Source organism: Macaca mulatta, chromosome 5 (assembly GCF_049350105.2).
Source record: "Macaca mulatta isolate MMU2019108-1 chromosome 5, T2T-MMU8v2.0, whole genome shotgun sequence".
Lineage (NCBI taxonomy): Eukaryota > Metazoa > Chordata > Mammalia > Primates > Cercopithecidae > Macaca > Macaca mulatta.
Window position 1 is genome coordinate 149603592 of NC_133410.1, and position 25107 is coordinate 149628698.

The 25107-nt window shown below is 41.5% G+C and overlaps 1 protein-coding gene across 3 annotated transcripts in view; it reads right to left on the minus strand.

Moving 5' to 3' along the window:
- Positions 1 to 19006, minus strand: part of TBC1D9 (TBC1 domain family member 9) — a 137822-nt gene extending 118816 nt beyond the window's left edge. For all 3 annotated transcript variants that reach the window (XM_028848781.2, XM_078002298.1, XM_078002299.1), the window contains exon 1: positions 18051 to 19006. In XM_028848781.2, the coding sequence (XP_028704614.2) occupies positions 18051 to 18180 (130 nt within the window). In that variant the 5' untranslated portion in view covers positions 18181 to 19006. The remainder of the gene's footprint in view (positions 1 to 18050) is intronic.
- Between the last annotated feature and the right edge of the window lie 6101 nt (positions 19007 to 25107).

Genomic DNA, 25107 nt, shown 5'->3' on the forward strand with positions numbered 1-25107 from the left:
TTGCATGCGCAGTGCACAGTAGGGCTGGAGCTATTAGAATCTAATGCTGCCACTGATCTGACAGGAGGTAGAGCTCAGGAAGTAATGCTCGCCTTCCCGAGTACTGGACTGTGGCTTAGGGTCTGGGGACCCCTGCTCTACATTACAGAGAATCCTAGTGAGGAGCCCCTAAGCGGAAAATCTGCAGGAGAGGGACAGCCAGGGCAACATGAGTTCCTAGATTAAGGAAAGACCCTCCGTTTTCTTATTCCATGCCCTGTTCCCTCTCTCCCTCTGTTCTCTATCTCTCTGTCTATCTCTGCCTGAATCTCTCTCTCTCCCCACACCCTCCCTTCTCTCTCTCTCCCACACACACACACACACACACTCTCACACTCACATCCGTAGGGTCTTCCCCACAATAAGAAACTAAGTGCTGTGGTTGAAGGGCTCCACATCTGGGTACCAGGATAAGGGTAAGAGAGAAGCACTAACATATTTACCATTTTGTAGTTACAGACAGTGATACATTCCTATTGCTTAAACAATATATAGTGAACTGAACATTTTCAACTGATTGAAAGGCTAAAAGAATTTCCTGGAAATGATATAAGATGTCTTACAATTTATAGTAATCCTGCTGCAAGCACAAAACTAAATCCCTGAAAATCACTTTGGTGGAAAATTTGGAGTTGAGGAATGTCAGACATTAGGATATCGGTTCTTAATTCTTTGATTCACAATCTAATTTAAGAAGCTGACAAAAAGTGGAGCCTCAGTTCCGGAAAAATATACCTTCACACTTAATTCCATCAATCTGGTATATAATTTCATGTTGTTCAAGGACCTCCTGAAATTGCTACCAGTTTCAAATACTACTAAAAGGAAAAATAGATTTGGGAGCCAAGGTTGTAATGATCCTATGAAAACTTTAATAATAATTTTATGTCCACAAGGAAAAATAAACAGATATTAAACAAAGAATATCTTTATGACATTTAACACAAATTACATTAATGAAAATCAATACAGTATGTCAAATGTGCAATTCTCCTCTCTTGTTCTCTAGAAACTATAAAAGGAAAATCTTGGGACCGCAAACTATGCTGAAAGGAAGAAGTTAGGCTTGGGAACTGAGTTATGCAAAAACTGCCTTCCTTTTGTTCTCAAACAGATAGCTGTAATTTCACATGCTTACTTTATCTTATGTAAAATGTAGATTTGCCGAGCATAAAATGAATGCATAATTGACTCCCCTCGCTTTCTTTTCACATGTAAAATGTAGATTCACTAAGGACTAATCAGAGCTTCATAAGAATGTAACCACTGGCCTCATGGCCTTCCCCTCTCTCCCTTTTTACTCCTTTTTTCCTCCTCTCCTTCTTGCTCTTTTCCCTTTAAATGTTGAAATTCCCAAAACCATCTTTGGAAAAAGCACAAGACACAGATCCTACTGTGACTTGTGTTTCTTTTTCCCTGGTACATCCTCAACCTTCGCAAAATAAACCTCTAAATTGAGACCTGCTTTAGACACTTTTTGGTTTACAAAACTTTTTGAGAGTGACCACCCTCACAATAAACATGAATATTTGTCTTTGTTGAACATTCATACAAACAAGTCTTTCCCTTGTCTAGTCTTCCAGTCAAATGCCCAATGCCCTCTTAATTTTATATCTCGGAATGGCTCTATATTGTTGTCCCAAAGACAGCTGGATTTAGAAGCCTTGAAATGGGAAAAGATTGGAAAACTTTTTTGAGAAAATCCACATAGTTTTCACACTTCCCCCTGGCGTATGTTATATAACTATAATCCATGACAACCAATAGCCAATGACATCAAAACACGGGAGAAGGTACAGCCTCACTCTACTAGCTTCCTCATTTCCACACTCAAGACTGAATTTTTTTTTGAGACGGAGTTTTGCTGTTGTTGCCCAGGCTGGAGTGCAACAGCATGACCTCGGCTCACCGCAACCTCTGCCTTCTGGGTTCAAGCGAATCTCCTGCCTCAGCCTCCCAAGCTACTGGGATTACAGGCAGGTGCCACCATGCCAGCTAATTTTATATCATTAGTAGAGACAGGGTTTCTCCATGTTGGTCAGGCTGGTCTCGAACTCCCGACCTCAGGTGATTTGCCCGCCTCCCAACATGCTGAGATTACAAGCTGAGCCACCGCACCTGACTCAAGACTGAATTTTTAAGACTGGAACTGACTTTGCCCCAGTTTCCTTTAGCTTTCTAAAGGATGCATTGTAAGATCATCTTCCTCCCTCCTTTTGTAAAAATAATCTCCCTTTTTAATCCTTTTCTCTTTCTAAACTCAGTCAAAAATGAGTACAAATCCAAGCTCTGCCTATGCTACCAGGGTTTCCTCAGGTAAATACTTCTATGAGAACTCAGCTTCCTCACATATAAAGGGGAATAATAGCTAACCCACAAGGTTGTTATGACAATCAAATTAGAGAATGAAAAAGTTCTCAGCAGGATGCCTGAATCACAGATTTTTGGCAAATTTTAGCTCCTCTGTCTATATATTGTCTATGCTAATTATAAAATGAATTTTTAAAAATTCATTTGTACATACTACCGAAATGTAGAATTGTCCTTATTTAGAGGCATTAAAGCTGAGCACAGCGGTACATGCTTATAGTCCCAGCTACTAGGGAAGCTGAGGTAGGAGGATCACTTGGGGCCAGGAGTTCAAGACCAGCCTAGGCAATAACAAGACCCTATCATATTAAAACAAATTTTTTTTTAACAGAGGCATTAAAAGTAATCTAGAAGAAACAGAATTAGATAAATAAGAGTTCCCTTTTGTTTGTTCAGTGTAAACAGAGATCAAATCCTTAATGTTCTGCTTGATCTTCACTCTAGCAAGTATCTGCCCAGCAAGCCTTAGAATAATGGAGCTGAAAAGGTAGGAGTGGAGGTACAGTCATGGGTGTGCATTTCTGACATCACCTCATGGATCTTCATCTAGCTTTGTCCTCCTTGGACCCAGATATAAAGTAGAAGAGTTGATTTTAAGGCCTCTGAATAATAATCTTCCCTGATTAAACCTCTGGAAAACCTCTTTGGAAAAATAATCCCTGAACTTCAGTCTAGAGGCTGAGTCATACAACAGGCCTCTTCCAAATGAATAGTTGTTCCTAACACTATGTATCAGCCAGGTTCCCATGGAAAGGTAAGAGCCCTCAGGCATCTGCTGAAGGACCGCCCTAAAAGATCTTCAATAAGCAAATTCTTTTCTGGACTTCCATAAACAGGGACAGACAATTTTAACTTGAGGTCAACAGTCTGAGTCTAGCTCCTAAAACTACAGTGTTTTCCACACCAATAATATTCAATTACAATCTTATCCTCCTGGGTGCAGGAGAAAGACAAGGTTCATTTCCTCCACCTACCTAGAAAGCGTCTACATAACGAACTCCCCCTTTACTCGCTTTCTCTCTTCAAACATTCACCTTATCTTATGTAAAATGTAGGTTCGCTGGGCACTAACCAAAGTGTCCCAGGAATGTGACCATTGCCTTATATCATACCCCTCTTCCTACATGCCTTCCCCTGCTTTAAGGAAATGTATAAATATTAACCATATTAATAATTAAATATTATATAAATATATAAATAAAATAATTAAATATTATTTTTTAATATTAAATATATAAACCTCTGGAAAACCTCTTTGGAAAAACAGCCACAGATGTGTCTGTGCTAATGTTTTTCCCAGACATGCCCTAAAGCTGGTTTAATAAATATAGAGGAGTGAGACTTACACCTCAATCACTCATTTTGGTTGTCAATTTCATCAAAATGAAAGTTCCTTAGATCTTCAGTGGAGAGTTAGAAGGAAAATCTTAATGGATTTCCTGAGTGGATCTCACAGCTAGAAAACCTAGTAATCCAACGTTCCCTGAAATAATATGTAAATAACCTATAAACCAAAAATGAAATTCTAAGCCCTGCAACCAACTGAATGGACCTCTCCTCTCAGTCAAGGGACTTCAAAAGTAAACTGAAAAACTAGTTCAGGCCATGGTGGGAAGAGTAGTGGGGGTGGGGTGGTGGGGGCTGTCAGTCATACTTCATTATAATCTCCTCCCTTTGGAATTCCAGAAAAACTGACCAGCATTAACATTAAAACAGAGATCTTAAGACTTACAAAACAGATTCTTCATAGCAAAAAGATACCAAACTCCAATGTGACTAGCATAGCATCACATGACAAAATAGCAGGCCCTAAAGAAAGAAATTAAAGTATTTTACCCCAAAATACATTTCTTTGACATACTAAAAATGGCCCTGCAAAGCTATCTCTTTTGGGGAAAATCTACATTTTGTAGAGAATCCCTTTCCCTTTCCAAGTGTTCGCTGGATCCAGGAGAGATTTAATTAAGAATCTAGTACCTTTTAAGGTCTGATCAGAGACATTTATCAGGCCAGGTGTGGTGCCTCACGCCTGTAATCCCAGCACTTTGATAGGCTGAGACAGGCAGATTACTTGAGCTCAGGAATCAGGAATTTAAGACCAGACTGGGCAACATGGTGAAACCCCATCTGTACACAAAAATACAAAAATTAGCTGGGTGTAGTGGCATGCGCCTATAGCCCCAGCTACTTGAGAGGCTGAGGTGGGAGTATGGCTTGAGTCCAGGAGGCAGAGGTTGCAGTGAGCAGAGATCATGTCACTGCACTCTAGCCTAGGCGACAGAGCCAGACCCTGTCCGGGGGAAAAAAAAAAAAAAGGGAAAAAACAACCAGAGACATTTACCGTCTTTCTCTCTAAAGTCTGCCATCTGGAGGCTTCATCTACATAATAAAAACCTTGATCTCTGCAACCCCTTATCTTAACCCAGAAACTCCTTTCTATTGATTTCAAGTCTTTAGACAATAACTTAACTCTTCCAATCAATTGCCAATCAGAAGATCTTTGGATCCACATATGACCTGGAAGCCCCCTCCCTTTTAAGTTGTCCTACCTTTCCAGACCAAACCAATGTACACCTTACATGTATTGGTTCATGTCTGCCTATAACTTGTACCCCTAAAAAGTACAAAATCAAGCTATAACCCGATTACCCTGGGGAACATGTTCTCAGGACCTCCAGAGGCTGTGTCATGGGTCATGGTCCTCACATTTGGCTCAATAAATCTCCTTAAATATTTTACATAGTTTGGATTTTTCATCAACAAAGCTAACAGCAAAAGTGTGACATGCCATTTGAAACCAATTAGAAGCCAGTGGCAATTGCAGAACACCTTAAAAAAATGACTGACTCGCTGGGCACAGTGGCTCACACCTGTAATCCCAGCACTTTGGGAGGCCGAGGCAGACGGATCATGAGGTCAGGAGTTTGAGACCAGCCTGGCCAATAACGGTGAAACCCCATCTCTACTAAAAATACAAAAATTAACCAGGCGTGGTGGTGGGCACCTGTAGTCCCAGCTACTCAGGAGGCTGAGGCAGGCTGACTGCTTGAACATGGGAGGCGGAGGTTGCAGTGAGCCGAGATTGCACCACTGCACTCCAGCCTGGGCAACAGAGTGAGTCTCTGTCTCAAAAAAAAAAAAAAAAAAAAAAAAGACTGACTCATCCACTGGGCTTTTTAGAATGCACATCTGACAAGAAAAGAAAAAGAAAAGCAGAAGGTGGGTTATTGACTTCTTCACAGTTCTCTAGTTTCACTAGTAGAGGAAGTTTTCAAATTACAAATTCATAATAACTATATATACACACACTCCCCACAAACCTGTGAAGAGGAAAGGTAACCCCTCCTCCTCTCTCTCCCACTCCAGTCCTCTCCCTGGTGATTCCAGCTCGCCATTCTCAGAGAGGACCATTTGTGCAAAAGGAGACAGAAAGAAGAAAGAAGGTGCAGGGGCAGGGGAGAGAGGAGGGGGAGGAGAAAGAGAAAGAAAGAAACTACCTTTTACTGGTAGAGCTTTCAAAATGTACACACAGTATCAGGAAGGGAGGAAAAGGAAGGGAATGAAGGAGAGAGGAAGGATGGAAGGGATGGAGGGAGGGAGGAAGGAAGAAAGAAAGAAGGACAGATGGAAGGAATGATGTAGAAACAATTTAAGGTTGCTGATCAAAAATTATCTTCTGCAAAAAGCCTGAGTATTTGACTCAACGTTGTCAAGCTGCCTAAATATCAGACAGATATCCATTTGCTTTAACAGCATCCTTCAGAAAATGTAATGTCTCTGTAAACTGCAGAACTCTTCCATTACTCACACATTGCTGTGAATTAGAGCCAGTTGCCTCCTAATACCTAAATGAGATCATCACCAAGGGAGGACAATCATGGGACAATCATCTATGAATGGTTCTTTATGTTTCCTGTATTTTACATAACTTATCTCAGATTCTTCATAACGGGTGCTAAAAGGTTATTAAGCCACATTTTAAATAAGGAAATTAAGCTCAGAAAGGAAGAGAAACTTTACAAATCACATGTCCAACAGGTGGAGCTGTGATTTGAATCCAGTTGTCGGCTTACTAAGTGAAGGACTAAAGAGTAGAAGTCAGTGAGAGAGGTAGAGAACACAAAGACGCTGTGCAAAGAGCAACCCTCAGGGTTTTTGTCTGTGGCATTCCCTGCACACTGCTGTGCCATGCAGCAGACATGGGCTTCCACCTCCAAGACTCAGAACTCAAGGTGGTACCTACCACAGCTGTTGGCATTATAAGCTGCCTAGGTCCAAATAATTACAAATCCTGGTCTGTACATAACTACAAAACAGGCTTTTGTGGTCAGGCCTGGGAACCATACCACAATTCACAATCTGACCCCTTCATAAAGTGGGTCCTCTCTGTGCATGAGGATAGCAAAGCAGAAAGGATATGCAGTGTTCCTAGAGCAGCAAGTCTGTTTCAACCTTTCAAATTCCTCAAATTTCTAGAAGGAAGCTTGGAGTAAATGTTTTCTTGCCTAGTTTTTGTGGCCAGTTTATAAACACCCAGAAGTTGTCAAATGTCATGTCAAATCCCACACAAATTATATGCATTCATTCCCATGGTTTCTTTGTAGAATAAGGCAGTCTCAAGACAAATTGGTATGGATGATGGAATTCTGTGAACAAAATTATCTTACAGTTGATAACAATAATGGGGTGGAGGGGGGGGATTCATGGAACAAGCAAGCAAAATCTGCTTTTGTCTAGTCATGCTTCCTGCCAGCAGCATTTTCCTATTAATAATATGTAAGTATTATGAGCCAGCTCCACACACAGCTACAGACTACTGCCCACCCCAACACATAGAAATCACCAATATAAACCAACAATAAAATTCTAACCCCCCAACTGACTGAATGGACTTCCTCTTCTCAGCCAAGGGAACTTCAAAGAAACCAAAAAACTAGTTCAGGCGATGATGGGAAGGGGGGTTTTCAAACATGCTTCATTATACCCTTCCCCCTTTCGAATTCAGGCACAACTGACTAGCATTAACATTAAAACAGAGATCAGGTCTTTTTTCTGATCCTAAAGAGATTAGCTAGGTGTTTAGCACCTTTTAAAGGTTTGAGTAGGAAACATCTGCCATGGCATCTACCTGTGCAACCTCACTACATAAGAATCTTGGGGCCCTGGAGCTATGGTTCACGCCTGTAATCCCAGCACTTTGGGAGACCAAGGCGGGTGGATCACCTGAGGTCAGGAGACCAGCCTGACCAACATGGTGAAACCCCATCTCTACTAAAAATACAAAATTAGCTGGGTGTGGTCGCACACGCCTGTAGTCCCAGGTACTTGGGAGGCTGAGACAGGAGAATCGCTTGAACCTGGGAGGTGGAGATTGCAGTAGGCCGAAATCTCACCACTGCACTCCAGCCTGGGCAACAGAGCAAGACTGTTTTTTTTTTTTTTTTTTTTTTAAAAAAAAAAAAAAAAAAGAATCTCAGTCTTCACAACCCCTTATCTTAACCCAGTCACTCCTTTCTATTCACAACTCCTATCTTAACCCAGTCACTCTTCTATTGATTCCAGGTCTATAGATAATAATTCTTTAATAAAACCAATTGCCCATTAGAAAATCTTTGAATCCACCTGTTACCTGGAAGCCCCCACCTCTTCGAATAGTCCTGCCTGCCCAGACCAAACCAATGTATACCTTACATATACTGTTGTCTTATGTCCATCCCCCTAAAAAGTATAAACCCAAGCTATAACCCAGCCACCTTGGACACATGTTCTCAGGACCTCTTGAGAATGTGCCTTGGACCATAGTCACTCATATTTGGTTCAGAATAAGCTTCTTTAAATATTTTACAGAGTTTGATTCTTTTCATTGACATGAATTACAACATTAAATTCCATTAGGAGCTAACATAAATTTTAACTGCTTTTATATTACAGTTGACCTTTAAACAACATGGGTTTGAACTGCCTGGATCTACTGCCTGGATCTATTCAGCCTCTGCCACCTGAGACAGCAATACCAACCCCTCCACCTCCTCTTCCTCAGCCTATTCAACCTTGTGAAGACGATGAGGACAAAAACCTTTATGATGAAGCACTTCCATTTAATGAACAGTAAATATACTTTCTTTTCCTTAGGATTTTCTTAATAACACTTGCTTTTCTAGCTTACTTTATAAGAAGAATGCAGTATATCATACATATAACAAAAAATATGTGTAATCTACTGTTAATGTTATCAGTAAGACTTCCGGTCAACAGTAGGTTATTAGTAGTTAAGTTTTGGGGGAGTCAACAATTATACACAGATTTTTGACTGCATGGGGGACTGGCATCCCTAACCCTTGAGTTGTTCAAGGGTCAACTGTATAAATAAATACACAAGCACTACTAGTTGCAACTTTACTAATACAGTACTTACAAGCTGGCAAGATGAAAGCATTTATCCTAAAAACAAACACCTCCTAACCAGTCAGAGCTTCATGAATATCACTTTCTTATTTCTCCTACATTTCTGGGAGTTATCTGGTTGTTTGATTACGAAATGGAAAGTCTCCCTAGTTGTGGAGGTCTCCACTGAACGCAGTACGTCGAATTCCTGGACAGTCCAATGCTCTAGCTCAGATGGAACAATTTGATATGGACTTAATCTGTCTGCACTCTTATCATCTCCATGCCTATCTTCTTAAATCTCCCGAATTTGTTCACCCATGTTTCATCTCAAGATTAATAATATGACCCAGCAAAAACTGGCTTTTTCTTTCTTTTACATCTTTGTAAAGTTCAGTACCCTAAACGTAGTTGATACACAAACACATTTCTGAGACAACTGTTTACTGAGCAAATCACACATTTGATTTTGTGTAACGAGAAACAGTCTCCATCTCTTGAGATCTTTTAACTTGAAGGCCTTATGTTCTAATTCACCTGGGATCCATTAAGCTCCTAAAATTGCAGGCAAATTTTTGGAGTGCTTTCATTTTTCTCAAGGTAGAGTCCATAGCTTATTAGATTTTCAAATGGGGGGTGGTTATAAAAGGAAAATAAGGTTAACATACACCATTATAATTAATCTATTAGTTCATTTTCACGCTACTGATAAAGACATATCTGAGAGGGGACAATTTACAAAAGACTGAGGTTTAATTGACTCACAGTTCCACATGGCTGGGGAGGCCTCACAATTATGGTGGAAGATGAAGGAAGAGCAAAGGGATGTCTCACATAGTGTCCAGCAAAGAGAGAAATAAGAGTCAAGCGAAAGGGGTTTCCCCCTATAAAGCTATCAGCTCTCGTGAGACTTATTCACTACCACGAGAACAGTATGGCGGAAACTGCCTCCATGATTCAATTATTTCCACTGGGTCCCTCCCACAACATGTGGGAACCATGGGAGCTACAACTCAAGATGAGATTTGAGTGGGGACACAGCCAAACCATATCAGTCTTGTAAAGAATACTAAATAGGCCGGGTGCAGTGGCTCATGCCTATAATTCTAGCACTTTGGGAGGCCGAGGCAGGAGGACTACCTAAGCTCAGGATTTTGAGACCAGCCTGGGCAATACAGTGAAACCCCATCTCTATTAAATAAAAATAAATAAATAAATAAATGCATATAAAGAAGAATACTAAATAGGCTGGATGTGGTGGCTCACGCCTGTAATCCCAGCACTTTGTGAGGCCTAAGTGGGCAGATCATCTGAGGTCAGAAGTTTGAGACCAGCCTGGCCAACGTGGTGAAACCCCTCCTCTACTAAAAAAATACAAAAAAATTAGCTGGGCGTGGTAGCATGCACCTGTAGTCCTAGCTACTTGGGAGACTAAGGTAGGAGAATTGCTTGAACTCAGGAGGTGGAGGTTGCAGTGAGCCAAGATTGTGCCACTGCACTCCAGCCTGGATGACAGAGAGAGACTCTGTGTCAAAAAAAAAAAAAAAAAAAAAAAGAATAAATACATACAAAATCAAATAGGCTCGCACTTATTAGGTGTGGGACCTAGGGTAAATCACTCAATCTCTTTAAAGCCTTAGTTTCCTTTTCTACATACTGAGGATAATAATAGCATCTACCTTATAATGTCAGATAAGATAATCTATACCAACATCAACTAATCAGGACAACTATACACATTGGACAAAATATATTTTAAAATATCAAAAAATTAAAAAGCAACAAATTACCATACCTGAAGAAAAGACAGGCTCAAGGGGGAGAGCTCTGTATTTTAGAGTGACAGTTATTTTGGGAGGCGTGTGCCTCTTCCATAAGGGGCTGCTGAGCAGCTTAGAGTCTGGATGTGCTTTTAACAGAATCCTGGACTAGGGGGACCAGGATAGGAGTTAGTACCATCAAAGAGGTAGGGCAGCTAATGATGCCACCTTTTCCTCTTTGGGTTGGGACGGTGGAGGGCTACGACCTAATCATAACTGTAAATCCTAAGTAGGCAAATCCACTCAAGTTAGAGCTCAGCTTGAAAATATATCACTACCGCTGGGCACGGTGGCTCACGCCTGTAATCCCAGCACTTTGGGAGGTCGAGAAGGGTGGATCACGAGGTCAGGAGATCAAGACCATCCTGGCTAACATGGTGAAACCCCGTCTCTACTAAAATACAAAAAAATTAGCTGGGCGTGGTGGCGGGCGCCTGTAGTCCCAGCTACTCGGGAGGCTGAGGCAGGAGAATGGCGTGAACCCAGGAGGGGGAGCTTGCAGTGAGCCGAGATCGCGCCACTGCTCTCCAGCCTGGGCGACAGAGCGAGACTCCGTCTCAAAAAAACAAAAAAACAAAAACAATGAAAATATATCAGTACCAAAATTTAGTGATTTTGGTTTGCAACTGGCAAAAAAAAATTTTCTCATAGAAAATAATATTATCTTCTCCTTCAGATTAGTTTTACAAAGTAGAAGTACAATGTCCAGTTCATAATCAAAAGTAGCCAGACATAAAAAATGACATCAGAGCATGAATGAAAACTAGGAGAGAAAAACAGACAATAGAACAGGCTTATAAGAGCTCGAGATATTTAAGTTAATTGAGGCCTTACAAGAACCATACTTGCTCAAAAAAGACAAAAAAATAAGATTGAGAATTGTAAGAACTGAAAATTAGACAATGAATCAAATAGAAATTTTTGATTTAAAAAATAATTAAAAGCGGTTGGGCTGAACAGATTAAATACAGTTAAGGAGATAGTAATTAACTTGGAACAGAGATCAGAAAAAAGTAGCCAAAATGAAGTAAAACTTAAAAGGTAACAGACATAGAAGATTCGATGAGAATGTCTAACATATATGTAATTGGAGTGCCAGAAAGAGAGATGAGGGAATGAAAGAAAGGCAATATTTGAAGAGACAGTGGATGAGAAGTCTACTAACCCACGGAAAGACATATTAAAGAATACCTACTACCCCTAAGCAGGATTTTTAAACATCCACAAATTATCTAGATCATACTAAAACTGCAGAAGACCAAAGTCAAACAGAAAACCCTAAAAAGAGTTAGAGAAAAAAGACATATTACTCACAAAAGAACAACAATTCAGAGTGACAGTTTAACTCAAAAGAAATGATGTCTCAACCACGCTTTTTAAAAACATATTAAGTGCCAACCATTCAAAATAAAAATATCCTTCAAGAAAGAAAGCATAATGAAGACATTTGGAGACATACAAAAACTGAGAAAAGCTGTGACAAGCAGGTCCTCACTAATGGAAAGAGTAAAGGATGTTTTTCCTGGCAGTGGAAAATGGATTCCAGAAAAACCATCAGAGAGGGAAGAAGAAAGTAAAACAAAAACGGTAAACATGTAGAGATCTAACTGAATATAGGCTTTAAAATTAGTAACAACTGCATGTCCTTGGGTTGAAAATATGTTAAGAATTAAAATACACTATTACAACAAAAATGGTATGTAAATTGGGGGTGGGGAGTTAAAGTATTCCATGGTCTTTGCATTACATGAGAAAAGATTTAACACGTCAATTTAAAAAATAAAAAATAATGGCCAGGTGCAGTGACTGACACTTCTAATCCCAGCAATTTGGGAAGCTGAGGTGCGAGAATCACTTGAAGCCAGGAGTTTGAGACCAGCCTGGGCAACATAGTGAGACCCTGGCTTTCCTTTAAAAAAAAAAAAAAGGTTAAAAAAAAAAGTACTGGTTAACAATATAATTTGATGAGTCAAAACTGCATATGTAATGTCCAGAATAACCACTAAAGAATAATAAAATGAATATAGAACTTCTAGCTAATAGAGTCTCAAAAATTGTAACTTAAAAAAAATTATTCCCATATCCCACCAAAAGGCAAGGAAGGCAAAATAAAAAGAACACAAGATAGCTAGAAAAAGTACAAAGCACTTAATAAAAGAGCAGATTTAAATCCAAGTCACATGGACATTAACTAAATAATACAATTAAGAGTGAAAAAATTTCAAAATTGAATAAGAAAAAGTCAACTGCCTGGGTATGGGGGCTCACACCTGTAATTCCAGCACTTTGAGATGTCAAGGTAGGAGAATTGGTTTAGGCCAGGAGTTTGAGACCAGCCTGGCCAATATAGTGAGACCCCATCTCTATTTATAAAAAAAAAATTAAATTATTAAACATTATAAAAAGGAAATAAATCAACTATCCCCTATTTATAAAAGACATATCTAAAACATAAGGATAGAGAAGAGTTGAAAGTAAAAGTATGAAAAAGAGATACCATAAAAATACTAACCAAATAAATCTATTCCAACCATAAGAATGAGACAAAAGCAATTCTGGAAATATATGTGAATATTTCATAATGATAAAATGCTCAATTCACCAGGAATATATTACAATTATAATGCAATAATGCTATATTATTAGGATTGCTTTATAAATGCAAGTTCAGGTAAACACTTGAAAATCAGTTACTATAAGTTACCACACTAACAGGATAAAGGAAAAATCATGATTACATTGATAAAAATGGAAAAGCATTTCTTAAAACTTCAGCATCCAAATATAATCAAAAACTCTTGGCAAACTAGGAATAAGAACTCCTCAAAATAAAATAAAATGAAAACAGGCAAGGAGAACAAAAATTAAAAAAAAAGAAACAAAAAATTTTACAAAAATTACCATACTTAACAATGAACAAATGTTGAAAGTCTTTCTTTTAAGACCTGGGAAGGGATAAGAGTACGTACAATTGCCACATCAATTCATAATTGTATATGAGGTCCTAGCCTGTCAAGAAAGGCAAAGACAATTTTTAGAAGCATAGGAATTACAAAAGAAATAAACTGTCAATATTAGCAGGTGATATGGTTGTCTATGTAGGAAATAAAAAAAAAAGAATTTACAGATAAATTACTAGAATTCATTTCTTAAGTTAGCTACATTTGGGATACAGGTGAATATATAAAACAACTATATTTCTACATCCCAGCAAAAAAGAAGCAGAAAATAAAATTTTAAAAAGACAGAATATACAACAGAGTGAAAAAAATATGAAATACCTAGGAATAAGTATAATAAATGAAGCTTAAAACCTCTACAAAGAACACTATAAAACACTGAGAAAAAATTTTAAAGATCTAAATAAATAAAGGAATATACCATGTTCATGGACCAGAAGACTTGATACTAGAAAAGTAAAAATTTTGCCCAAATTTATTTACAGACTCAATGTAATGTCGATCAAAATCTCAATAGTTTTAACATCTTTGTTGCTGCTGTTGTTTTGTTTTGGTGAGACTTTGCAAGCTGATTCTAAAATACAGATGGGTCCCAACTTACAATGGTTCGACTTACAAATTTTTTTTAGTTTATAATGATGCAGAAACTATACAAATTCGGTTTGCTCCTTGACTTACAATAAGGTCACATCTGGATAAACTCACTGTAAATTGAGGATATTTTAAGTTAAAAAAATGCATCAATATTTTCAACTTACTGAAACATAGCTCCACTGTAAGTAGAGGAGCATCTGTATTGTACTCAAATAGTCAAGAAACCTGTAGAGAACAAAGAACAAGATAATAGAACTTTATCTACTGCATATAAACTCTTACTATAAAAGTACAGTACACAATTACCCATGTAACTGTGCATGTAACCCCTGAATCTAAAAGAAAATTAAAACTACAGTGTGGTGTTGGTGCAAGAATATACTAATAAACAAAAGAAATAGAGTAGAAAACCCAAAACAGACCCACACATATGGGTACTTGATTTATGACAAGCATAGCTCTACAGAACAGTGAAGACAGAATAGCCTTCCCAATAAATCACGCTGGGGCAAATGAATGTCCACGAAAAATTAAAAATACAATACCTAACCCCTACTTCCCACAATATGCAAAAATTAATTCCCAGTGATCTATACATGTTAAGGTGGGGGTTAAAACTGTTACATTTCTAGAATATAGAAGAATGTCTTTATAACCACAGAGCAGGAAAAGACTTATTGAATAGAACACAATAAAATATTAACCATAAAGGAAATGGTATCTAAAAGGAAATGGTATCTAAAAAGGACTTAAGGAATTTTAAAAATTAAGAATCTCTGTTCATCCTTTACAGAGTAAATAGGTAAGGAACAAATGAAGATTTTGCCACACATGTAACAGTGGGCTCATACCCAGAATATACTTTTTAAATTTCTGCAAGTTAGTAAGAAAAAAGACAATCCAGTTGAAAAATGGACAAGAGACTTGAACAATCATATCTCAAAATATTCCAAATGGCGAATAAACATATGGAAAAATGCTCAACTTCATCAGTCAGGAAAAAGCAAATTAACCCTGCGATGTGACATTACTCCAAAACCACAACAATGGCTAAAATTATAAAGACTGACAGTGTTGACAAGGATACATGATGGAACAAGGGAAACTTCCATATGCTGCTGGTGGGATTATATTGGTACAACTACTCTGGAAAACTGTTTGGTATCATCTACTGAAGTTGATAATACATTATAAGCTAGCAATTCCTCTCCTGTTTATAGAGCAAATAGAAATGTATGCCCACAGGCACCAAGAAACATGTCCCAAAATGACCACAGCCACATGATCCATAATGCCCCCAAATGGACCATCCAATGGTCCACCAACAATACAGTTGATAAACACATAAATAAATTGTGGTATACTCATATCATAGTTTTCTACACAGAACAGAAAAATGAATGAATTACAACCACCAGCAACAAAATGAATATCACATGCACAAGGCTGAGCAAAAGAATCCAGACACAAACGAATACATACTCTATAATTCCATTTCATTTCTTGCCAAAAAAAAAAAAAGGCAAAACCAAAATATAGAGTTTAGGGATATGTTCTTTGGAAAAACTATAAAGAAAAATCAAGGAAGTATTTACAAAAAAAAACATGAGGACAGTTTTTATCTTTGGGGGAGGTGACAATGATTGGCTGAGAATCACAAGGGGGCTTTTGGCACAATAGCAGTGTTCTATTTTTTTAATCCTGGTGTTGGTTGCCAAGTGTTCACTTTGTACTAGATCACTGCACTTTGCATCTGATGTCTGTAATTTTATGTATATGTATGAAATCTGTCAAAGGGAGTTAAATAAATCAATCAAATGCATCCACAATAGAAGAAGGACTTCATTGCATCAATGCCTATATATATAGCTTGGAATCAGGAACCCAGAATATCTTAATTTTTAAAAAATGTTAAGTGTCCTCAACTTTGACCCATTGTTTTTTACAGCTTTCTGTGCTAATCTTTCCATGACAATGATTTCAATGATTCCATTAATAAGCGTAATTGCTGTGATTTCTCAATTTACAAGATGTAATTTTACCTATGTGAAATAAGTCATTGATGACAAGATGAGATTTCAAGTGGACTGTAGTCAGTTATAGCTCTAAAAACCAGTAAGAACACAATACAAATGTTAAGCAGAAAAAGAAGGCTCTGAATCCCTGAATTTTTCACATCCTATTGCAAATGATACAGGTAAATGAATGCTTAATGTTTACAAGGTGTAGGAGGGTTAACTGCAGAAGGAAACGTTCTTTTTTACTACAGTAAATTATCTACTCTATGTTGTTGTCCTAGGCTTAAAGGACTATGTGGGCCTGGCGAGGTGGCTCACGCCTGTAATCCCAGCACTTCAGGAGGCCAAGGTGGGCAAATTAATTTGAGATCACGAGTTCAAGACCAGCCTGGTCAACATGGTGAAATCTCATCTCTATTAAAAATACAAAAAAATTAGCCGGGCATGGTGGTTCATGCCTGTAGTCCCAGCTACTCAGGAGGCTGAGGCAGGAGAATCGCTTGAACCTGGGAGGAGGAGGTTGCAGTGAGCCAAGATCGCACCACTGCACTCCAGCCTGGGCAACAGTGCAAGACTCTGTTTCAAAAAAAAAGGACAATGTAGGCTGACTCCAATATTAGACCTGTAAATTACACATTAACATTTAGAGTTAGATAACTTCTACAAAGTGAACTGGAAAATCCTGGTATCAGATCACTAGTCAGTATTTCCAGAATGGGGCCTGGAGCTCTGCACATTTATCTTTTCTGGTAGAAGCAAGATCCTTCAAACATACCAGTATATATTGTACCACATGACACTTGAATTTTAATCTTGAGAAAATTAGTTTATAAATATAATTATAAGTAAATACATATATCAAGAATCTTTATTTCATAGCACAGCATTTGAAAGCAACAATTTACCTAGTGTGCAAACCCCAGGTGATATATGAGGTTGATAAATGCTCAACTCTGAGGAGGTCAAAGTTCATCTCTTTTTTGCAGTCTCCTTCCTAGTGAAACTTCTACTATTTCTTCTACTAACTTTTTCACTGTACAAAGTATTCCAGTTCTGTTCGTTCTAAATAACGCAAAGAGGGAGAAGGTCCAATTTCTCTAGTATGGTATGAGTTCAAGATTATTTCGAATATGGCACTACTTTGGATATAGGTCTAACTGATCTTATTATCCTGAATGATATGATATGGCTTCAGCAACAATTACAATAATACCTTGAAGGAAGGGGGTTTAGGGAAGATGTGATTGAGCCAAAATAGTTAAAATGCAGTTATGCAGCCAATTATTTTTACTACTAGAACCAGACAGCTTGCTTTGCTTTATTTCTAATCAGGTGAAACAAAAGAATTCCTGTTTCCTTATTCATTCTCTTCGGTCATAACTCATCTAGGAAATGACCACATCAGTTCCTTACTGATCGCTTCCCTGGAAACAAAAGAGCATTTTACACCTGATCCTGCTGTTGCCAGTAAAGAAAGTGGAGTAAAAATTAACCTTCTTCCTTCCGTCTTCTCCATTTGGAAAACAGTATTTTTAAGGGGGGGAGGGGAAGGGAATGCTGCATTCAATTTATAGGGGATAATACATTCCCTCCGCCCCAGACTCACTCTTTTCCATTCTCCTCAACATCATCCACTTAAAGAACGCTCAGTACGCTAAGGGCCCCAAAGCCTGACAGAGTCAAAAAAGAAGCATCTCTGCCCAACCTGAACAGCACGACTTGCGAAGCCTCGCACACAACGAGGCAGGGCGAGTCGCCCAGCCCCAGGGGACCGGGCGGCGTCTCCGGAGCCTGCAGCCCAGGGCCGCGGGCGGGGCCGCAGCGCTCCCGGCTCCCCTCCTGAAGGGATCAGCCAGGGTCCTTACCCGCCAGTCCGCCGCCGCCGCCTCCATCGCCGGCGTGGCCCTTCCTCCGCTGTAGGATGAAGTATGGGTTGGCCCTCTCGGTGATCCACAGCGCGTTGGCCAGCAACACCTCCTCGGGGTTCACCCACATGGTCCTGGCCGCCGCGGGCGGGCGCACAATGGGCCCGTGGGTCGGGTCCTGCACCCACCACCGCGACAGGCGCGCACTCCTGGGCACACGCGCGCCCGACCGCCCGCCCGTCCGCTAGGTGCGGCGGCGGCGGCAGGCGACTTCAGGGGGCGGCCTGCGGCGACCGGGCCACAACAAAGCCCCAGGAGGAGGCCGGGGAGGACGGCGAGGACGCGGGCGCGGCGAGCAGCATCCTCCCCGCAGCGCCGCCGCCCCGCGAGAGCCCGCGGCCGCAGACGCCCGGGCCTGGCGCTCTGCAGCCCGGCTCCGGCCCACGGCGGCGGGAGGAGCTGGAGGAGGAGGAAGAGGAGGAGGAAGGGAGCGGGAGGAGGAGGAAGTGGTATAGCTCAGTCCCGGGATGCGGCTCGGCGGCGGGCAGGGCTGCGGGCCACCCGAGTGGATTCGGCCCCGCGGTCAGGGCCAAGCTGGGCTGGGGCGCTGCTGCTCCCGCGGCGCCGACCGGAGCTCCAGGGCCACTGCCGTCTCTACCTGCTGGAGCTAGCGAAGTGGCCGCGCCTTAACGCGGCGTGTCGGGACCGGTGGCGCCACTAGCGAAGCCCAGCTCCCTGCTGGAAGGACGCTCCGGACACTGCGAATGAATGACGACAACGCGGCTCACTTGGAGCGGGTCCGGATTTCCGCGGACTCGGTACCTCCGCGGGCTCTGTGCGCCGAGCTGGGCAGCTGTGGCTGGCTTCGGGGGAACCTTCGGGGGAAGCTCCTGGGGACCGTGTGCCAAGCACTGGGCCCGACGCCCATCCCAGCAGGGAGGACGCCGCCAGCCTGCGTGGGTGTGTGTGTGCTGTTTGTGTTTAAGGTTGACGCTCTGTGGGATAGCGCCACCCCTTTTCCCAGGAAACGTGTTTCAGGGTTCCAGACCTGGAGCTCGGTTAGAGACCCGGGTCGGAAGCCAACGCAGCCAATGGTCGTCGATGTTTTTGTTTCCTGCATCCCCAGGGCAAGTCATGCGCTAAACTTGTCACCGCTTGTGACCCCTCCCCCTCTCCATGCCATTGTAATTAAAGTGACCTAGCTAAGTGCATTACATCACTTCTTTCCTTGACCTGTAGGGCATGAGCAATAGCGAAGTTGGAAGCGGCCCAAAAGCTTAGACCAACTAATTCACACCACAGCTGTTCCTATATCGCATTTGGGGCTTCGAAAACTGGGCATGGCAGAATTTTAAAATTTATCCACGCTGGTAGATGAATTTTTTTTTTTAATCAGTGAAACCCGAAACACACAAAGCAGGCCAGCTTTATCCCTAGACAGTTTCAGTTTCCCCAAATACTTCGAGCTTCCTGTGGTGATCACAGCCCATCTGCCTGCATATCTGATGACCTTTTTTTTTTTTTTTTTTTTTTGCCATCCCGCCCAGGAGATCTGGAGGATAGTTCAGGCAAAAAAAAAAAAAAAAAAAAAAAAAAAAAAAAAAAAAAGGCTCCTCTTCCCAAATGATGGGAATTTAGCAGACCCTGCTTTGTTGTGGATGCTGGGCGATCCTAGGGACTTTTCCCTTTCCAAATGAGTAAAGATTCAAATGAGACTTTCTTGTGTGGGCTTCAAAATTGTGACTCTTGTAGCTCCGACTTGAATTGTTGAATTCCTTCAAATAGTAGAATGAGCAAATCACCAGCCATTCTAATGAGACTGCCATTGCATCTGTTCGCTTCCCACCCCTTGGGCTCTCAAGGAATGGAAGTTTCCCTTGATGTTACCACACAGACTGATCTACCTCTTCCAGGCATCAGTGGAAACCTGATATATTTAACACAGACTCAAAAAAGTCATTTGGCACTTTTGGTCACAGTGCAGTGCCTTCAGTCACAAAATCTGCAAATGAAAAGCAAACAAGATTACAAGTCATACATATGTAAAAATTATATTAATATATCATGTAACTTTTATATTTTTGAAGTGTTTCCATAGGTATTCTTTTACTTGATATAATTGGTATTTTAAAAAACTAGGTGCCTTTATTACCATGTCGGGGTTTGGAAAATGATACCACAAAGCATGGTGCTTTGGCATGCTGAGTACTTTGAACTGAAGGAGATTGAAAGGCCTCAGAAGCAGTTTCTCTCTGACCTTCTCCTGCCCTCCTGTCTCCCACCTCTCTTTCTCCCCCAAAGTGAGTCATGGAAACTGAAGGCCAGTCATAGAAACTAAAATCCCTCTCCCCAAAGCAAGCTACAAAACCTAGAAATATTACCATTCCTCACTTTTCTGTGTAAGAACAGGCATAAAGAATAGAGAAATAAAGAAATTATCTACCCTACCTTGTCTGATAGTAGGTCTCCTTTCCAAAGGAGTCCTGCTCTAAACCCAGCAGGAGGGAAAGTTACATGGAGAGGCCAAGAAGAATCTGAAAAGACAGGCTGGGTCTCTGTTCTCAGTCGAGAACCATTGGATCTTACCCTTCTGTCCAACCACATCTACGTGGCTGCCCACTCTTCATTGAACCGAAGCACCAAAAATGGACAGAGCGAGACTCTGTCTCGAGAAAATAAACAGGCTGGGCACAGTGGCTCATGCCTGCAACCCCAGCATTTTGGTAGGCGGAGCCAGGAGAACCCCATCTCTATTAAACCAGAGAGACCCCATCTCTATTTTAAAAAATAGACAGATTTCTCTGGGTCTTTCCGTCTTCATTTCTGAAGGTTCCCATGTCACCTAAAACTTTGGTTAAACAAATGTGTTATGCTTTTCTATTGTTAACCTGTCTTTTGTTATAGGTGTGTTGGCTATGACCCTTATGGGAAGGAAAGATATCACACATTTTCCCCTACAACAATCTTTTGTTTTTGTTTTGTTTGAGAGAAAGTCTTACTCTGTCACCTAGGTTGGAGTGCAGTGGCACGATCTCAGCTCACTGCAACCTTCACCTCCCAGTTCAAGCAATTCTCCCACCTCAGCCTCCTGAGTAGCTGGGACTACAAGTGCCAGCCACGACGCCCAGCTGATTGTTGTATTTTTAGGAGAGACGGGGTTTAACCATGTTGGCCAGGCTGGTCTTGAACTCCTGACCTCAAGTGATCCGCCCGCCTCAGGGCCTCCCAAAGTGCCGGAAGCCACCATGCCTGGCCTACAACAATCTTTTGGCGTGCCCTTGGCATGCTGCTTAAAGTTGTGGTTTCACACCAAAACCTATACCCTAGCCCCAAAATGTAAGTTACTTTGGCCTTTTTTATATACTGGTACCAAATGCTATTTACTTATACAATTTATGCATTCATTCATTCATTCACTTACTCAACATATAATTATTGAATGCCTACTATACCCTAAGCCTTGGAATAAAAAGTGAACAAGGCCAGGCGTGGTGGCTCATGCCTGTAATCTTAGCACTTTGGGAGGCTGAGGCGGGTGGATTGCCTGAGCTCAGGAGTTTGAGACCAGCCCGAACAACACAGTTAAACCCCATCTCTACTAAAATACAAAAAATTAGCCGGCATGGCACTGTGCAACTGTAGTCCCAGCTACTCAGGAGGCTGAGGCAGGAGAATTGCTAGAACCCGGGAGGCGGAGGTTGCAGTGAGCCGAGATCGCACCACTGCACTCCAGTCTGGACGACAGAATGAAAAAAAGTGAACAAAACTACAAAGTCCCTGCTTTTGTGAAGATTAAAGTGTAACCAAAACAAGTTTATAAAAATTTGCTTTGAGAACAAGATAGGACACCAAGAGGAAAGAAGAAAAATATTAAAATCCTTAGCCATTTTCTAGTTTCTTGGAAGACTTAGAGCACATTCTCTCCGGGAAATTAGGACTGCCATTATTATCATGACTTGTGATAACCTGTAGTAAAAGGACATTGCAAAAGACTAGAGAAACTATAAGGAGTTTGTGGTGGCTTTCCGGTCCCATACTGCTACCTACTCAATTAAATGTGACTTTGAAAAAACAAAAGACAATCAAATATACCTAGACAAGAAATGACACAAGGAGAATCTAATTAATCTAACTAGTTCCTCTGTGAAATAGATGACTATTTTTAGCTTTCAATTTATTCTCACAGGTTTTAAGCCCTAGGATAGTCTCAGACCACCTGAGGAGGAAAAGCATTCAACAGATGGCTAGATAAGGTAGAGGTAGATGATGTCTGTCCCTCCCTCCCTCCCTCCCTCCCTCCCTCCCTCCCTCCCTCCCTCCCTCCCTCCTTCCTTCCTTCCTTCCTTCCTTCCTTCCTTCCTTCCTTCCTTCCTTCCTTCCTTCCTTCTTGCAGAGTCTTGCTCTGTCATGCATGACTGCAGTCTACAGTGCAGTGGCACGATCTTGGCTCACTGCAACCTCCGCCTCCCGGGTTCAAGCAGTTCTCCTGCCTCAGCTTTCCCAGCAGCTGGGATTACAGGTGCCCACCACTGTGCCTGACTAATTTTTGTGTTTTTTAAGTAAAGATGGGGTTTCATCATCTTTGCCAGGCTGGTCTTGAACTCCAGACCTCATGATCCACCCACTTCGGTCTCCCAAAGTTCTGGGATTACAGGCGTGAGCCACTGCGCCCAGCCTTGTTTTTCTGTCCCTCAGGTCTCTCACTCTCCCCTCCAACCCTAATAGGTTTCCCTTTTTTTTTTTTTTTTTTTTTTGAGACGGAGTCTCTCTCTGTCAACTAGCCTGGAGTGCAGTGCTGCCATCTTGGCTCACTACAACCTCTGCCTCCCAGGTTCAAGCGATTCTCCCAGCTCAGCCTCCCAAATAGCTGGGATTATAGGCGTGAGCCACCACGCCCAGCTAATTTTTGTATTTTTAGTAGAAATGGGGTTTTACCACGTTGACCAGACTGGTCTCAAACTCCTGACCTCAGGTGATCTGCCCGCCTTGGCCTCCCAAAGTGCTGGGATTATAGGCGTGAGCCACCACGCCCGGCTGACCCTGATAGGGTTCTGACTGCTTGACGTTTGAGCAGTTAAGCCATGTATTTCTTAGTGGGAAGATCTGACTGATGCAAAATTCCAAGTGTAGTTAGTTAGTCTTTGGCAATTTCCACCCCCATTTCTGCAGTATGCCCTCCTTTTCTGCTTTTTCACCTTCACAGTGGTGTGTTTTCCTCCTTATCCTCACTCCTCTCCCACTCAGTCCTCTGCTTGGTCTTCTTGGGACTTGCCTCACTTTGGAAATAGCATGGAGTCTCAGAAGCACTGTGCCCACACATCCCGCCTCCCAACTGCAGTGTCTGCTCCTTCATGGCTCAATTCTCCCAGAAGCAACGGGACAAAGGCTGCAGAACATGGGTGTTAATAACCATTCCAGGTCGGGCACGGTGGCTCACGCCTGTAATCCCAGAACTTTGGGAGGCCGAGGTGAGTGGATCACTTGAGGTCAGGAGTTCAAGACCAGCCTGGCCAACATGGTGAAACCCCGTCTCTACTAAAAATACAAACATTAGCCAGGCATAGTGGCACATGCCTGTAATCTCAGCTACTTGGGAGGCTGAGGCAGGAGAATCACTTGAACTCAGGAGGCGAAGTTTACTGTGAGCCAAGATTGCACTACTGCACTCCAGCCTGGGCAACAGAGACTCTGTCTCAAAACAAACAATCAAACAACAACAAATAACATTGCACTGCCCAGCAGTCCCAGGAGTGGTCAACTAGTAGAAAATTCAGTTTCAGTTTCAGCAGAGAATTCACCCAGCAGAGTAATAAAGTGCTAATGCTTCCTTGGAAGAAATCTTCTAGGCTTCCTATCTGAAGATAACATTTTAACAACAGCTTTTTTAAAAAAAATAATTAATTCACCTATCTTTGATATCCAACCTGGAGGGGCAGTAGCTGTAGTAGGATATTGGGAATTTCTTTTTTTTTTTTTTTTTGAGACGGAGTCTCGCTCTGTCGCCCAGGCTGGAGTGCAGTGGCCGGATCTCAGCTCACTGCAAGCTCCGCCTCCCAGGTTTTACTCCATTCTCCTGCCTCAGCCTCCTGAGTAGCTGGGACTACAGGCGCCCGCCACCTCGCCCGGCTAGTTTTTTGTATTTTTAGTAGAGACGGGGTTTCACCATGTTAGCCAGGATGGTCTCGATCTCCTGACCTTGTGATCCGCCCGTCTCGGCCTCTCAAAGTGCTGGGATTACAGGCTTGAGCCACCGCGCCCGGCTGATATTGGGAATTTCTTATACCCACTGAGGTAGAAGAAGGATGACCAATGGGGATAGCAAAGAGTAATATTGCTTTGAAGATCCAATACTTTGAAGTTGCTTTGAAATCTGTATTAGTCGAGATTCTCTAAAGAGACAGAACCAATACACTATATACTATGAGAGAGAATTTTTAGAAGAATCAGCCTGGAGTTCTGATGTCCAAGGATAGAGAAGAAGAATATGTGGTCAGCAAAATGTCCAAGAACAGGAAAAGAAGATCTGTATATCAGATCCATGTTCACCTTTTCTCCATTTTAGTTCTCTCTAGGACCTCAGCTGACTAAATGGTGTTCTCCTCCACAGTGAGAGTGAATCCTTCCTCCTAGTTCCCTTAGACTCACACGCTAATCTCCTCTGGAAACACCGTCACACATGCACTTAAAATTAATGCTTTCCTAGCTCTCTTGGTATTCCTTAATTCAGTCAAGTAGCTACCTAAAATTAACTATCACAATATAGAGACCTTCACAGTGGATCTGAGTTGCTGAACCAGCTGAAGAAACTAGATCAACCAGTCACCACATTGTCAACTCTGCAAGTAATAGAGCTAATTGATACAGAAGCCACAGTTTGGTTATTTTAGCTTTAAGTGAATGAACAGTTCTGCAGCCAGGACCATCCTTATAGTATGATTGAAGGGAAAAGATTACTCAAAATAGCTCTTACTGTAACAGTGCTACCTTGCATCCATTCATTAAATCATTCCACTTTCACTTACATTCTGAGATGCTCTGGAAATAAAGAATAAATGAA